This window comes from Achroia grisella, unplaced genomic scaffold (assembly GCF_030625045.1).
Source record: "Achroia grisella isolate CSIRO2021 unplaced genomic scaffold, CSIRO_AGI_Agris_v1 utg1573, whole genome shotgun sequence".
Taxonomy (NCBI): domain Eukaryota; kingdom Metazoa; phylum Arthropoda; class Insecta; order Lepidoptera; family Pyralidae; genus Achroia; species Achroia grisella.
Window position 1 is genome coordinate 1,848,490 of NW_026712655.1, and position 18,877 is coordinate 1,867,366.

At 29.6% G+C, this 18,877-nt stretch overlaps 1 protein-coding gene across 1 annotated transcript; it reads left to right on the forward strand.

Moving 5' to 3' along the window:
• The first annotated feature begins 6,847 nt into the window (after nt 1-6,847).
• LOC131841181 (putative inorganic phosphate cotransporter) lies at nt 6,848-18,667 on the forward strand. Its single transcript, XM_059189446.1, has 8 exons — nt 6,848-6,900; nt 7,606-7,817; nt 10,368-10,604; nt 11,148-11,354; nt 11,701-11,874; nt 12,465-12,681; nt 17,367-17,605; nt 18,237-18,667. The coding sequence occupies exons 1-8, from the start codon at nt 6,867-6,869 to the stop codon at nt 18,447-18,449; spliced, it is 1,533 nt and encodes a 510-aa protein (XP_059045429.1). The 5' UTR covers nt 6,848-6,866; the 3' UTR covers nt 18,450-18,667.
• The last annotated feature ends 210 nt before the right edge of the window (nt 18,668-18,877 follow it).

The following is an 18,877-nucleotide window of genomic DNA, read 5'->3' on the forward strand; positions in this document are numbered from 1 at the left end:
TCCAGGTACCAATATCACAGCATCTCGTTTAACCTCGTCAATACGTCATAGGGATTTTTATCAATATTATTATCTATAAAATGAGATATAGCAGTTACGTTATTGTATCTATGTATTAACGTGATTTTAGATTTCGTGGTACAATGATTTGTAATAACGTCAGTTTGTTGTGATGATAAATGTCACCAGTCACGTGCATTTGATATACTGAGGTAGTGATAGGAATTCCGAAGCGGTAGCTGTGTTCTTTTTATCTTTGCACTAAATATCCTAGAGCCACTCTGTAAGAATCTAGAAGAAACAATTGTATTACAAGATTCCTTTATATCCACAAGTTGTTTTGCTTTCTAATTTGAATGAGAAACAAGCTGACGGCGTGCCTGATATTAAGCGGTAACCCTCGCCTATATACCTACATCACATTATAATGCGATATATTCGATATCATTCATGCGTAGGAATTCCAGAGGATTAAGATGTCTTATTCTGTAATTTTACTGTCTTACTTATACTCTACAACCAAAATTGCTATTCTGCTTGTAACTAGATGGCGCTTCGTATAATTGTTTATCTACATTTATTGAAGCTACTAGTCGAATCAGTCTGATATAATGATTGTTGTAAATTATTCTATTAGAGTACGGAATTATAGAATTATACTATTTTACGGAAACTGTTAAGATACAATTACGTACTATTTTAATAGTGCAAAATATCCTTACTATATTTCTTAAACAGTAAATTAATGCAATAATTGAATGTATTAATGTGTATTAATGTATCTCTATATTATTATTTAAGCATTCATTACAAAAGATCTATTATAATGAATAGACAAATTTGGGGACACACAGATAGATTTTTACAAAGTTTTTTGCAAATACCAAAATATCAAAGACGTTATAGAACGTGAGATAACGAGTTCGCGTGAGTAAACAGTTAGAAACAAATTCTTATTAAATTAATATTTAAAATCCCATTGTTTATTATCAAATATATAAGTATATGATAGTACAAGAGATATAATCTACTCTATCTATGTTCAACTATAAGATATAGTGAAAACTACTTTAGACGCAAATCTCAATTGACATATGACACGTGAAATTTTCATTTCCTCATGCTACGTTCAATTGAAGTTTTCCATTAGATTTTCAAAGGTTATAATATTTTATCACTTAAATTACGTTATAGGTAACAAGTACTTATACAATAGGTACCTACACCTACGTAAATGTATACCTATACGCAAGTTCAAAACGTTTTCACGATTTATTAAAAGATAGTTGAAATTGATCCATTTATCGATAACGGTGGTGAATAGGCTCAATATTCAATCCTGTCAAAGAAAAATCAGACTATAATAATCCTTTAAATTATTTTCAGAGCCTTTCTGAAGATCTTCTTGTATCTACAACTACATTTCTATAAACTTAGATTAAATATTAATAAGCTATGTTTAGTAGCAAAAATCAGATTGTAATCGTGTTGTAATGTATAACATTTAAAGAGGATCATCATCCTTTTTAAATTCATTCAATTATAATTTAATTATACATTATACATTAATATATCAATTTCATAATTTATCAATTTTATATAATAATAAAATTGATAAATTATTTTGTGCACTTACCAAATATGATAGCATAACTGTTCGACATATTTCTTTGCAAGGTTTTGTGCACTTGATATTTAGTGGGTCGTATTTGAATATACTCGTAGTCTCCGTTTTACGGCGTTCCATTTTCAATTTGAGTATATAATTTTATTTTTAATAAATATTTATTTGGCTACTTAGGATCCTAAACAAACTACATATTTGTTTTCTATACACTGATTTATGAGGTACTTAAAGAATCATTTATTTTATGTATTTGTCGAAGTCAGCTTAGGTACTTGTTTCTCCCTCAGGACGATTTTCAGTCCAAATTCTAGTAAAATAATTATGTTGACAATGATATATATTTACAGGGTATTTAATTAAGAAATGGAAAATTATTAAATCTTGTAAATATATAAATTGTACGTCACTAAAACACCATCTGTTGTAAACATTGGCTAAGGAAAACCATCGAAGATAATAACGTCAATCAAAGAGTGATAAGTGTACGCGTTTACTATGAGTTACGTTTCGTTGCGATTTTCGACAGTGTCAGCGTGCACTGTATAGCAGATGCTAGGGTGGTTAGGTTTAAATAATTGGACCATAAAATAATTATTTGGTAAGTTAAAATTTTATCATAAATATTTTTATCGTCGTAACAATATTACTTTACTTTTGTACATTTATTGTAATTAACAAAAATACAAAGAACGAAGTTTAGCAGCGGTTTTTAGTATTGTTTACATATTGTATTTAGATGAGTAGATGATGGATATATTAAATTAATTAGAAAATTAGAGTGGTTATATCAAATAAATAAAAAAAAAATAGAAGTTTAAATATTATTTCTAAACTTATTTACGGAAAGTAAGTCTGTACTCGTATTTGAGAATATTACGCGGTGAAGTATAAAATATTGGTAGAGTTAAAATTTATATAAGAAAAGAGTGCAAAAAGCTGTTATTTTATAATAATGTTTTAAAATACATTACATAAATAAATATACGTTAAAATACACGTACTCGTTTACTTCTAATTTACACACTTATCCGACAAAGTCGGAGTAAACCATGAAATGAAATAAATTTTTCAAACTTATTTACATGAATTATAGATCCATTAACTAGTAGTCGGCCAGTAATGGACTCAATGCCTACCACTAGTTAAATAAAAACATGTTTGCTCATTATGTTTATTAGGCGCTAAAGAGAGGATTCTTTCTTTTTTTTAATTAATATATGTAGATATGTTGTTAAAAGTATATTTTGTTAATATGTTATAATATATAAATGATTGAAGTTTGGTTGCGAATTTTGACAATATCTCGTTTTATTATTATTAGATATTAGACGCCATGACTTTAAATTAGTTGAAAAATATAATAAAAATCAGGTAAAACTTAATAATTTAAATATCCTTCACAATATTTCCCTGTAAACGTTTTATTTGAATCAACATAAATATATTATTTCAATTTAGTTTGCAAGGGCGATTACAGTAGGTCTATATAGATCGCAGTGTTACAGGTCTTAGCACCTGACAATTGCTCAACGAATAAATGAAAATCTTATTAATTTATTTGTTAAAAAAATATTTAATGTTACGTTTATTTATTTATTAGATACTAATAAAAGTATATTGATAACACATTTTATCAGAATATATCTGAAAACAAAAACAATAAACTAATAATCAACATTTAGTTTTTGCGATGGTGTATCGTAACATTAAAAATTCAGAATTTCAATCAGGAGGAGTTTATTATTACAATGCAGATCAATAGCATACAGGATTATATTTCAGTATAGTATACTGAATGAGGAAGAGACATCCATAGACAAGTCTGGACGTCATTCATAAAATCATCAAAATTGGTACAAAAATACAATGATGTGAAGAATTTTTATATTTTTAAATTCCGTTTAGAAATAAAAAGAAATGATATGATGTTTATCGTGTCTGAGAATTGCATAGGAGTATATTGACCGCAATACTCTTTTGTTCAAGTATTTCAAAAGATAACAATTTTCTCACCTGAACGTATTATATACTGTTTTTCTTCAAATGACATATCCACTGTTCGTTAACATTCTTAACATATCTTTTCAGTTGGAAACAAGTTATTCAAAAATAGAACTACAACGGAAATAATTGAAAAAAACATTACTAGTCAGTCAAATAATAGGAAAACTTTGTATACTTCATAGTTTGTTTGTTTACATCACAAAATACATCGTAAAATTTCGTAAAAATATAGAGAAATAGTTTAAAAGAAATATTATATGTGTTATTGGAGTGGGGAAGGATGTATAATTTCTTGATGTTGTAGCTAAGATTATAGCCAGCTCATTTATATCTTGTTATTAATTGATAACATGTAAATAATTAGTATAATAATAATTAAATTGAACCTACACGCTTAGACAAATATTTCAAAAGAATAAATTTGAAGGCCATTTCATAAAATAACAGCATCGTTATTTAAATATTTACTATCAAGACCTCAAAAGAAAAATATACCTGATTGGCTTCCATTTCGAATATATCCACAATTTTAATACTGCACGTGTATTTTACCAAAAATAAAGGTTTTTTACATCACAATGATGGCAAACATGTTTATGGCCCATCACATCAAAGAGGTAAATTTTGAGCTCAATATTTTATATTAATAAACAAAATTGTTGTTGTAATTGCTCTATTTTCAAATGTCATTAAACAAATATATCGTATTATCACTAATTTGTAGAAACATTCAATGATACTTACTTATAGTTTAGTTTTATAAATATATGTATCTATGTAATAAATTATACTGTGTTATCTAGAATAATTTATATTCTCAAATAAATATAAAGTTTGCACAGTACGTCATTTTTGAAGCTACACAGAACGATGAAACTTTTTTATTTGGCTTTTATTGGGTTACAATACTAAATATTTTTTTTGTTATTTGATCAAGGTGAATTTTACTCAGACTAAGTGGCGGATACAGCTAGTCTGAAATAATTTATATTCTAAAATATAAAGTTTGCACAGTAAGTAAATAATTGTATAATACAACTGACATATTTTATCTCTAGAAAATACATTCCAGGAAATATAAGTTCGAAATTTACAATAGAAAACTTAACTTTTAAGCCAGATCTAGTCATTTACGAATCCGCACAATTCTGTTTGTGCATTTCAGTTGTATCCCGAACTTGGAAGCATTATTGCTTTGAAATATAGTTTCTATTTCAGAGCAATAATACTTCCAGTAGGGAGTAGTTGTGAGTAAGTATTTAGTACTCATACAAATACTAGTTTTAATATTTTTAATTTGGTCGTAATAATTCATTTCTCTTTTATCTCATTGGTCATAATTAAACGACAGTAATGCAAGTAAAGCACATGAACAAAAATAACAGGAAACGTAATGAAAATATTCACAAAGTTAGTTGTGTTATCCCTTTCTGTAGTCTATACGGCGATCAACATACAAACAAATAAACAGCCAGTTTTGCCTCGTCACGACATTAGGTACTATAGGTAAAGATCTGAAGACAAATGATTTTGACATAGCATGAAATATGATGAAGTTGTTTACATTTCAGCTTCTCTCATCATACTGCACTCAATGACGTTACGCGTAAAGCGAGGTTTTTAACCCCATTGACGATAAATGTGGATGCAGTTTACGTCCCTACTATATAGTTTAATCATTTGATTACGTAGGTAGACTTTGTATCAATCTCACGTATTTTAGCCGTTAAGCAGTGAATTTACAGGATAGAAGGTCCTCCAGAGTGAGACATAACGTGACATTATAATTGCATAAAAAAATAATGTTCTTATAATTAGTCAATACTGTACTATTTTTAGTAATAGGTTCTCAATTATTGTACTAATGTTAGTCGAATTTCAAACTTACGGTTATTAGTTATGAAGTCCGTTTCATCTTCTGAAGTTACAAACAAGATCGTGTTACTAATATTAGAAACATATTTCAATATTGGACATTATCGAACAATTGTTTTATTTCTTTGTCTTATTTTGTAACACAATATAAATGTAAGGAAAATTCTTCAAGTAAAATGTTCATAATTTCACGGTTATCAAGTCGTTTAACTAGTACAATACAAAGGAAAATTTACAAAGAACATTGTTATACCAACTGGGTAGGATATAATAATCATATATATATATCGAAGTATAATAACCATACCGTTAAAAATAACGTTTAATGCGGGTATATACAATGGTGACAGTGGCTTAGTGGTGGAAAATTGACAACAGTTGACCATTCGCATGCCTACAGTGAACATTGTTAAATACTTGTATTATATAAGCGGAATTATAAGTAATTTGTACTAGTTATGTATTAGACTTGGTAGTGTAAGGGTTTAGCACACCGCCTTACTTCGGATGGTCGTAGATTCGATTCCGTGCGCAATATAAACATTTGTATTCCTAAGTATGATAGTTTACACTAGTCTTGGTGTTTTCTACGTGTATTATATATGTATTAAAACGGTATTCGGATATTTTTATTAGTTTGTTTAGTATCCCAAGCACAAGCTCTGCCAAATTCAGGATTAAATGGAGGTCTGCTATTTAATAGAGGTAGATTTTTGGATTATCAGTGAACATTTAGGGACCATTTTTAATTATATAGTTAAAATAACATATATTTAGTATATTATGTCATAGTAGGAGAATATTGTTTATTCAATGATTCAATATAAGAGAACCAGAAGTGTAATAAGTATTTCTGAATTGCCCTAAAATAATGATAGAATTACTCAGCCTTAGTGACATAAAATAGTTGAAAAAATATACTTTTTTTAAAATGAACATGTGCAATTATGTAACTATCTTTAATTTCAGTTAAAATAGTAGCTCTAATTTTGTAATCATCACGATTAAAGTTTAAATTATTAGTAGTTTGTATGGATTTAAATTTTAATTAAAAGAGATACCTATAACTGGCATTTCGCTATTTAGTTTATATTTTATGTTATTATATTCTTTTATAGTAAACAATTGCCAATTTATAGCAGTTCAATATTTATTTAAACGACCTTGTATAGTCAATGCGGTAGTGCGATCTCAATGAAAATTACGTGCGACACCATTTTCCTTATTAAACACTGAATCGAATTGTCATTTAAGTTTAAGAGTACGGGGTGAGGCATTAGTTATCACTTCAGAAACGAATGCTGTGTGAGACGGATGGTGTTTTAATTGTTATATTTTCTTTATAGGTTACCCTTCCAAAATGTTGACAGGATGGAGGCTCAAATTATCCAAATGTAAGTCCATACATAATTAATAATATTATCAATATTTATATGTATAATTATGCTGAAGTGTAACAAACTTTTAAAGAAATTTAGAATCATTATCTCCTTATGTTATTCCAGTTATAGAGCAAATAAATAAATAAAGGCTTCTAATTAAAATGCACATATAATTCAATAATATTAAGTTGAGTATCATTTTCAATAATTTAAATATAAGTAAAGTTATATCGTTTAAAAATTGAAATATTCAAATTATGGGAAATCATGTATTACAAATAATATGTCATGGTAAGTTTACAATATATTTGAGGTGCAGTTTGAATAATTAGCATTAATCTTATAAATAGCACAGTATTAATATAAAACAGCCTAGTTAAACTAAAATAAGTCATCGGTATTTTATTACATGTATATTGAATTTAATTTTGCCAATATCTTATGAATTTTAATACCAACATATTAAGTACTTAGTTTATTAATATTTTTTATTATTTGCCATGTATATTTTGTGGTCGGCTGGGCCACCTGGGGGCTCAAAATTTATATTCAACATTAAAACTATTAATGCTCAGCCAATTTCTATAAGTTGTATACTGAAGTGTGATACAATGATATAATTTATAATCTAATCTTTGGCTAAGACAGTATATTTGAAAATGTTAATAACATAGTATATGTCTATAAAATATATTCAATATTTTGATATTGTTTCAGTATTTATAATACCTCAGCGGTATGTGATGGCAATAATGGCACTGTTCGCCGTAGCAAACGCTTACACCATGAGGGTATGTCTCAATCTGGCTATCACACAGATGGTAAAGAAGAGTACGAATGTCGAAGGCGAAGAGCATTACGACCCAAATGTATGTATGGATGCAAGTCTGGTCAGGAACTATACCAACACCTACTACAGGGATGACGATGTAAGTAGAGCTTTTAATTGGCTAAACGTAACTTAAACAATTATCATATCAATATACATATGGTCTAAACATGATTTTTGTATGTGATATTCGCTTATTCACAAGTATTATTGTTTGTATTGAGCTATGCATTTCCTAATTAAATTATTAATTCATTCAAATAGGTACTTTTATCAGTTTTTAAGTGTCTAGGTAGGCTTTATATAAAATCGTCTACGTAGGTACTACGTGGGTCACCTACTTCAGCAATTCATTTTATATTAATTATTTGATTAACCTCTATTAAAACATCATATAAGGAAGTGAAATGGTTGTGTACTGTGGTAAGATATTTTTTAGTTCTTCGGAATGGTAACGCATGATGTGACATGCTGTGTAGTGCTGTGTAGTGCTGTTTATGCATATACGCGACGCGCCGGTTACTACTTACTGTATGTTCGGTACCTTAGATTGTTTACCATTCTAGTTATATAAAAAATAGCTAGGTAGTGCCTTTGTGATAAAGTCTGTAGTGCTTATCATGCATATTCGCGACGCCGATTCCCACGTACTGTATATGGAGTACCTTTGATTGTTTACCATTCTAGTTGCATAAAAATGAAACTGGTGGTGCGTTTCTGATAAAGTCTGTAGTGCTTATCATGAATATTCGCGAAGCCGATACCCACGTACTGTATATGGGGTATCTTTGATTGTTTACCATTCTAGTTGCATAAAAATGAAACTGGTAGTGCCTTTGTGATAAAGTCCGTAGTTCTGCTCATACATATTTGCAACGCTGGTTGGTTGGTTATTGTATGTTGGAGCCTTTGCTTATTTACCATTCTAGTTGCATAAAAATGAAACTGGTAGTGCCTTTGTGATAAATAGGTATTTATAATAGGCCACTTGTAAATAATGTTAAGTTCTAGTCAAATATGCCTCTTGAAGTTTCAGATAACGATGTAAGAACTACATTCAAAACTCAATAATATTTCTTTGTGATTTGTTTCGCACCAAATCTCTTAATAACATTGACCTTGAGGAGTGTGTGTATATTGTATTATTGTCGTATATTTTTTATATGATATGGAATGGCAAACAAGATCCTATCTAATGAAAAGTTACAAATATCGACGTCAAATACTATATGTGTTGCCCGTCGTACCTTCACAGGTTTTAAAGATGCTTGGTCGTACATACTCAATGGTAGTACAAAGAATAACATTTTTTTATGGTATTGGAATGTTAAACATGTTTTCGACATACCTAATCGATGGTAAGTGATAACATAAATAGCACCACGGAGATTGCGTCATAGTGTGACGATAGTGGTCCCTCTCATCCGTTACCTTTCCGTAGGACTTAGTACAAAGTTTATATTGATAAAAGTATAAACATTTTTATAATAAAAATAATAAAGGTTCGCAATAATTATTTATAATCAAAATGTGGTTAATATTATAATATTACTATAATTTATGGCAATGTAACGGCAACACAGTGCTAAGGACCTCTCATCTGTAAAATCCCCTTAAGAAGCCATTCCTGTTAGTAAGATATTCTGATTGTTGCGTTTTTACAACGTGAACAAATGGTAACAATTTACTTATCATCTTTCAAACCAGAATACAGTATGCTAGTGTGAGGAAATAACTTGTGTGTTATATTGTTTTTATATAATTAGAATGCAAATGAAATTAAAGAATAGGAGGTATGACATATTAATTCTTCGAAATAGCAATGCATAAGTGGTATTACAGGATAACATGATACTGTTCCGTATTGTTGTTCAAGTATATAGGCGATGGTTAACACTCACCATCAGTAGAGCTATTAATTAATTAGCAAAGAAACTTAACTCCACTTAATGGTAAGTGGTAACCATAGTCTAGAAGAATAGCGATAAGTACAGAGATAGATATACTTATGTTGTTACGTAACATACAACTTTCTTTCTTCTGAAAAATATTTGGTAAACATTTTTCAATATTGGTATATCAGAACCAGTCAAACTATACTTTTAAATTTCGCTGTAGTGTGAACAACTTATACCTAGTTTCGACGAGAAATCGATATTCTAAATAAAACTGAAAATGTATTTAATTGAAACATTTTAATTAATATTTAGGCACCCACATTTTCAGAGTGTCCGCAAGCTGTGCCCGCAATTTCGTTTACGTGAAATTGGACTGTAAATTATTCCATGGCAACTAATTATCGGGATTTATTTTTATTCTACTGAAATTGGCAAATGAAGTCAGTAAATATGGGCAACAGCTTGGGTTTTAAATTTACTATTTCTCCTCCGGTATCCTCATGCTTAGTACCTTTGAGAGTTGAACGCTAACTTCTTTTAGTTTTAGTCAGTTTGCCGTAAGTAGTTACACCTATTTTTGGCAGTTACAAAAATATATAAAACGATGTCCGAAAGATTGCGGTATTAAAATATCCCAATTAATTCTTTGTTACCACATTAATACTATTATATGATCTCTCTCATAGCATAATTCCTGCTCACTATATTTACTTAAAAATATTGCTAGATAATTTTATGCCTTTACTTTTCAGACCGTCTTTTTTGAGTGGAGTGAGGCTACACAGGGTTTGATACTGGGATCTTTTTACTACGGCTATGTTTTGACACATTTACCAGGAGGAATGTTGGCGGAACGTTTTGGAGGAAAGTGGGTGTTGGGTCTTGGACTTTTATCGACTGCAATATGTACCATTATTACACCAGTAACTGTCAAAGTTGGAGGTGCAACAGCCTTATTTATATTGCGGGTTATTGAAGGTTTGGGAGAGGTGAGTTAATTTTTATTTAAATAAAATTATTGTTTACATTGAAGGACGTGTGTTTAGATATAAAAGAATAAACTCTATTTTGGAGTAAACATTTACCTCCCACTATAATTATAATATGATAGTAGGATAGACTTTTATGGGATTTTATTTTTCCCTTTTGCATATTTCTTTATTTGTAGTTTTAGTTTCTAAGCAAGTAAAGTAGAAATATTCTTCACAACTATGGTCAAAAGTGTTACTGTTTATACCTTTACTGATATGACAAAAAATATTTATAATAGTATTAAAACTGATTATAATATTAAAACGATCATGAGTTCTAGGGGCGATATTTTTTCTGGTAACTTAATGACATATTATCTATATCCTAACATGTCGTCTGCTTTTTTGAGATAAGAATTACTTATAGCTGTTCTGGAGATACACACTATATACTACGTCAAATTTCCTTTAGATTCGTTCCAAACAGAAAATTCACGTTTATAATACTAGATTGAGTATGAAAGTTTGGATTAAAAATAATTATAATCTATTTTATTTTAGGGTCCTACTATGCCAGGTCTAATGGCTGTGCTTTCACGTTGGGCCCCAAAAGAAGAGCGTGCACGTTTCGGAGCTATTGTATTCGGGGGAGCCCAAATAGGAAATATAGCGGGTTCCTATTTTTCTGGATTGGTCATGCATAATGGAAGTTGGGAGGACGTGTTTTACTTATTCGGAGGAATTGGACTGATTTGGTTTGTTCTTTGGGTATGTATTTCAGTTTATTAATTTTGTGTAATAAATACTTCTTGAATTAAAATTTCTGAGGAAGGTCCTGATTTATGTAATAACCCACTATTTTCAGAATAATTAAGGATTAACTAGTCTAAGAATAAATTCCTTAGTCTGATTTAAGGCTGAGTTAAGGTTATAGTAACCTAATTCTTAATGGTCATCATACAAGTGTTAAATTTTGCAGTTGTAATATGACATAGGAAAATTGCAAAACACTAAACATTAATGAATCAGGCATTTCTTTCAACACATAATTAAGAGAATTGATTAAAATAATACAAGGTTTGACATTTTTATTGAAATTATTGTATTTTTCTAGACCATGTTATGCTACAGTACACCGAATACACATCCTTTTATATCGGATAGTGAGAAGCAATTTCTGAACGAAAACGTAGATGCATTGAAGCATACTAAGGCACAAAAAATGGACCCCACTCCATGGAAAGCTCTGCTACGTTCTGTACCGCTATGGGCTCTTATTGTAGCTGGGGTAAGTGCAATTAAGTTAATTCTTAAGTGTGTTTTTATTATTTTAATTAATTTAAAAAATTAATAATGATCAAAAATTTATTAAGACTGTAAAATGAATTTAGTAGCCAAAAGAATGAGCACGACAAACTCACACGGCACGCGCCGTGTGAGTATGTCGTGCTCATTCCACTTAAAAAATAGTTGCTATCGTCTTTCAACTCACTGTATTGCCCGATCCATCGGCAGTATTATTTTTTTCACATGAATTATCTTTCCTTTCGCTATTTTCTTCAACAACCATCGCATTCACATATTAAACAAACTTTAACCTTGCTTAAACTTTAAGATTACGCCATCAAATTAATAAATATATTATTTTATAATTCAATTTTTAGAGATTAGTTTACTAATTAACAAAGTCTTCGGCTTTACATATATATTAGTGTAAATGTAATTGTTAAAATCTGTGTTTTCTTCTATGTTGTATTGCACAATTACCTAACAATTCTTGATTCATCAGATTCAAATTTCTAAACTATATCCAAACTACCTAGCATGCCGTATGTTAATACATTGCAACCTAGTTTAAAATATTTGCTTGTTTATTAGATTGGTCACGACTGGGGATACTTCACAATGGTTACAGATTTGCCAAAATACATGACAGACGTCTTGAAATTCAATATCAAATCAACGGGTATTCTTTCGGCCATTCCTTATATAGCCATGTGGATATCTTCGTTCTTTTTTGGACTTTTATGCGATTTTTGCGTCAAAAGAGGATGGCACAACATTACGAATGCTAGGAAAATTTATACAACTATTGGTAAGTATATATACATACATAAAAGAATTTAAAGTGCTTTTGGTAATTGATTTCAAATTTTTTTTTGTGTTACGTATAAAAATATATATATATATAGACATATAGTATAAAAATCATTAGATAAAACCTCCGGCCAAATCAAATTGACTGGATAGGATAAGGATGAAGATAGCCCGTTGTAGCCAATTCACAAGAAATTAACCAAATTGGAATTGAAAAAAACCAAAAATCTCCTAAATCTTGTCAGTATAGCCCTAATGGAAATAACAATAAGTCAATCACATCGGTTTTGACTGAGTCAATCACTCCTTGTTCTAGTTTACTCAATTCTAACTTGTCTTTAAAAACTGATAATTGTAATGTTGCACCAGTACGAAGGACAATTATTTATTCAGATGAATATGGTAAGGGTCTGGGCCGTTCATTATCAGAAAGTCTATATCAACATGTCATAAATAATTGTCTTCCTGGTGCTTCATTGCCTAATATTTTAAATAAGGTGGTTAATGGTAGGTATGATAAGTTAACCACATTAGTCATTGCTTTAGGCAACTGTTTATATGTAAAAAAAAGTCATGTAATTAAACTTGTAAACTCTTTGCTTAATATTGCTGAGCTGGGCATAGGTAAAATAATATTATGTGCATTTCCTTACTGTCGTTCTCTGACCATTGAACAAAATAAGTTCATATATTATATTAATAATTTAATTTATAATATGACATGTCGTCATAATGACTTTTTATTTTTTGATAGTAACAAATTTGTTACAAACTTTTGTATGACTGGAGATAGATTTTATCTGCCTAAAAAACAAATAACAAATATAGCTAGTTTACTAGCTTATAATATAAATGACCCCATTATAAGTAATATAATGGGTTGCATTAATCCAATTAGTAGTACTTGTACTAATGTTAATACTAAACTTACTGAAAATATTGACATAAATATTGATTCTAGTAAGAATCCTTTTATTTACAAAAATTTAAATATGACTGCAGATTTAAACTGCTGAAAAAGACAAAGGGAAAGCTATCAGAATTGAAAATTGTTCACCAGAACATACAAAGTTTTCTCGGCTGTGAATTAATTATTCAATTGTTCTTAGAAAAAAATAATATAGATGTTCTATGTTTAACTGAACATTGGCTCAAAGTGAGCAATATGATGTTCAGCTTAAACAATTATAATATTGTCAGCTGCTTTAATAGAAAAATAGTAAATAGAGGAGGTTCTATGATATTGGTGAAAAATAATATAAAAGTAAAAGAACGTAGTGATATTGGCAATCTTTCTGTTGAATGTTGTATTGAAATTTCCTGTGTGGAACTAGACAATTATATAGTTATATGTGTATATAGACCTCCAAATAGTGATTATAATTTATTTGAAGAGGTAATGGAGGATATTTTAAAAAGAGTATTTAATATTAACAAAAAAATTATAGTGTGTGGTGATTTCAATGTTGACATTTTATCACATAATACCACAAAAACTAAATTAATGAGTTTATTTCAATCTTTTGACTTGAGTAATGTCTTCCACGAACCCACTCGTATCACTGCCACGTCTGCTACTTGCTTGGATAACATATTTAGCAACAGTGAGTATTTAGATAAAATAATAATAAACAACCTTCCTTCTGATCACTGTGGTCAAATAGTTATTTTTCCAAATCACTTAAACAAAATTGGGAAAATTAATTTATTAAAAAGAGACTTGACTAGTTATAAGATAAATAAATTTAAAATATCAGTTCGTAGTAAATTAGATTTTTATCTTCCATCTAATGAACCTAACAAACTTTATACAGATTTCTTCAATATTGTTTCTAACGAATATAATAAGGCTTTTAACAAAAAAACTATAAGTATTATTAACAAAACAAAATTTTCAGAATGGGCTACAAAGGGAATTCTTAAAAGTAGAAATATATTATTTGATTTATATGCTCAAAAAAAATACCGTTTCGATAGTACATTCGTAAATTATGTAAAAAGACACTCAAAAACTTTTAAAAAGGTATGTAATGTAGCAAAGTCTAATTATCTAAATAAAAAAATTAAAGAGTCCAAGGATAAGATAAGGACAGTGTGGAATATTATTAACAAAGAAACTGGCAAAGTTAAAAGTCCATATAACGATTTTACGTTAAATTATAATGATAAACTAGTAACGTCCACAAAAGAAATAGTCAATATTTTTGAAAATTTTTTCGCTAATATTCCAACTGATATTACTTCCTCTTTGGACTCTTCTCCTAGTACAGCTAAATCATTCCTTATTGACAATGTTGTTTCTTGTCCGGTTACATTTAAATTTACATTTATTGACATTGCTACAATTACTAAAACATTTAAACAATTAAATTTAAAAAATACTGAAGACCATTGGGGCATGTCTGTTAAAGTTATTAACACCGCTATAGATGTTATTGCTCCATATTTAGTAATTATTTTCAATAAATGTATTTCTGATGGTGTTTTTCCCAATTTAATGAAACATAGCAAAATAACTCCACTCTTTAAGTCAGAAGAAAAAACTGTGGTAGGTAATTATAGGCCTATATCTATCTTACCAGTATTGAGTAAAGTGTTTGAAAAAATTATGCTCAATCAAATGCTACAACACTTTAAAGTAAATAAACTGCAATTTCAACAACACCAGAATGAAGATGTTTCGACAATTTGGTTTCACGTCACTTTTACAAGTTTTACATATAACTATTTCAGAGATTGCAGCAAATACAGAAACAAATCAAAACAATATGCTGATGAACATTCATGTTCATGTTATTTTTAAGTTTTTTGGCCGAAGCTGATGTAAATGTATCATTTTGGTGGGTAAAACGGTTTCCACTAAACTTTCTTTTTTTACTACGATCCAGGATGAAATTTCCACTCTTACTTCCTTTCCGTCCACTCATTATGAAAAAAAATAATTTGTAGCTGTTGTTCTCTTCGAAGTTCAACCTCATTAAATATATATTTGATTCTTGGGAGAGGTCTCAGGATGCAGTCGGTGTATTTTGTGATCTTTCAAAATCATTTGATTGCGTTTAACATGAAACACTTTTGCTCAAACTTGAACATTACGGTATTATATATGAAGCACAAAACATGATGAAATCCTATCTAAATAATAGAATGCAAGTTGTCGAAATAAATGGTGTAAAGTCTGAGGGAACTAGTATTAAAATGGGTGTTCCTCAGGGCTCTATTTTAGGTCCTTTCTTATTTTTAGTTTACATAAATGATCTTCCTTATATGGTAGAAAAGATAGCTGACATAGTTCTGTTTGCTGATGATACTTCATTAGTATTCAAAGTCAATCGACATATTGATGATTTGGACGAAGTAAACGGTGCTCTTTCTTATGTTTTAAAATGGTTTACGGCTAATAATATGTTACTAAATGCAAATAAAACTAAATGTATCAAATTTACTCTCCCCAATGTAAGGCCGGTAGATTCAAAAATCACGTTGGACAATAAACCTATTAATTTTGTGGATGATACTGTATTTCTAGGTATCACATTAGATTCCAAGTTGCAATGGGGCGCTCATATTACTAAATTAGCGAGTCGACTTAGTTCCGCCGCTTATGCGGTAAGAAGAATTAAGCAATTAACAGACGTGGCAACGGCTAAACTTGTGTACTTTAGCTATTTCCATAGCATTATGTCGTATGGTATTTTGTTATGGGGCAAAGCAGCTGATATAAATACAATATTTATTTTACAAAAGAGGGCCATTCGCTCCATTTATAGCATGGGTTCCAGGGAGTCTTTGCGAGAGTGCTTTAAGGAATCAAATATCCTCACCGTTGCTTCTCAATATATTTATGAAAATATCATGTATGCCAGGAAGAATATAGACAGTTTCAAAAGAGTTAGTGATTGCACTAATAAAAGCTTACGTAACAATAACAAACTGATTTTACCTAAATGTCGTTTGGCTAAAGTTAGTAATTCGTTTTATGGCAATTGCGTAAGGTTTTACAATAAAATACCAGAGTATGTTATAAATCTGCCAGAAAAAAGATTTAAATGTCAAATAAAACAGTTCCTTTGCAAAAAAGCTTACTATAAAATTGAAGAATTCGTTAACGATAATAATGTTTTTGTAGAAAAAATTTTAAATACATAGCACTGACAATATTATCTGATTACACTAATAATGAGTGCGTAGCGATTTCTATGTTGATTGTCGCATGCCTCTTACTTGTTACACTGTAATTATTTATATAAAAAAAAAACATCTATTGAAAAGAGCAACACACAAGTTTCTTGCTCATTCTTCTTGTGATGAATCTGCATTCCGAATGAGTGGTAGAATCAAAATATGACTATTCAAAAGTGCTTGTAATGAGTTTATTTGAATAAAGATTATTTCTATTTCTATTTCTATTTCTGGTATCTAGGGGCACAGGGTAGAAGTCTAATTGCCATTTCCTGCAGGGGGCGACTGCCTGAGTACTAATGCTCTGCTCCCAAATAATGACATCTAACTTCCTGCACAATTTTATTTATATAATAAAACATCTTGTATAAGGGTATTATTATATAGCATTAGTAACCACCGTGAACAGAAAAAAATAGTTGATTTTACTAGACCACACTTATTTTATTAAATATAGATTATGTAATAGAATACAAGAACATTATTTTTTTTTTGTTTAAGCCGCTAGCGGACCTGGCATATGCATAATTTTAGCGTCATATTCGGGTTGCGATACCACCCTTGCTGTATTTTGGTTTGTGGCTGCCATGACTGTTATGGGTGCCTACTACAGTGGCATGAAGATCAATCCTTTAGACATCAGTCCCAACTACGCTGGTACCACCACAGCGATGGTGAATGGTATTGCTGCTATATCGGGAATTATATCGCCATATCTTATTGGGTTATTGACTCCAGATGTAAGTATATTTTTTTTATTGTATGATATCGTAATTACATAAATTGATTCATAATATATGAGAAATAGAAAATTGGTTCGTAATATATGAGAATGGCCTTTAGTTACGGTTAAGTTTTCAAATAAATTCCTTAATATGTTGTATTATTTTCTTAAATGATAATGAAATTTCATTTAAATATAAATTATAATTAAGGCAGGTGTTGCTTAGCAAAAATAATGAATATAATAAATATTGATTCAGGTGTTAGAAAACAATACTTAATTAAGATGTCTTTTCTTCTAAAAATAAGATGTCACGAGCCAGTAAATTATTCTAAATACTCGTAATTTATAGATACAATACTATAATTAGCAACTGATTTAGAAAATGTACATATATGTATTTTGTACTTATAGAAAACTAGCGACTTCGCACGCCTGTATTGCGAATCTTTTAATTACTCGGCTTTTATTCACTATAATATGCATGTATATAAACCTTCTTCTTTAATTACTCTATATCTATTGCTGAAGACTATATTCAAATATGTTGAGTAATTGAAAAGATAGAGGCGTATATATTGCGGGGGCGTATTATTATTCTATGCAAAAAGAAAGTTTTTCTAATAATAATAAAATATTGTTCACAGTCTACTCTGGCACAATGGCGAGTTGCGTTTTGGGTCTGTTTCGGTGTACTAGTATTTACAAACATAGTATACGTCATCTTCGCCCAAGGTGAACAGCAATGGTGGGACGACGTTAAGAAATATGGATACCCCTCCGATTGGAAGCACGGCCCTCTACCCACGAAAGCTATCGATAAAGAACAAAACAATGAAGACGTTAAAGAGAAAAAGTGATCTTTAGTATTATATTAGACATTTTGTAATTTATCTGTGAGATTAATTTATGGACTGAGACTGGAAACTAAGTGCTAAGAAATTAAGTAACATAATGTCATGACTATATATTATAGTCACTGGTTATATGTGCCTTCCTGAATATTTAGCTAGATGTATAGCTAGTATATTTTTGTATGAATGTTTCAGAGAAAAATATATTGTAGAGTTAACACCTATATTTATATTGTACCTGTTATAGTATTAGGTAAATATTTATTATAGTAATAGTCGTAATAGTTTCTCTGTGAAGATAATTTGTAATTTTTATCGAAACTGTCATCTAATAATCATTAGATGACTGTTTCGATATATAAACTATTATAATAATAAACTATTTTATTTTGTACTATATATACATTGATTTTACAACAATAAAAAAGTTTGTA

Bases quoted from the DNA above. Each gene is read 5' to 3' on its own strand.
- LOC131841181 (XM_059189446.1), top strand. From the start codon at position 6,867: ATGTTGACAGGATGGAGGCTCAAATTATCCAAAT. The intron at 7,818-10,367 runs GTAAGTAGAGCT...TTTACTTTTCAG, and splicing joins CCTACTACAGGGATGACGAT to ACCGTCTTTTTTGAGTGGAG. The intron at 11,355-11,700 runs GTATGTATTTCA...GTATTTTTCTAG, and splicing joins TGATTTGGTTTGTTCTTTGG to ACCATGTTATGCTACAGTAC.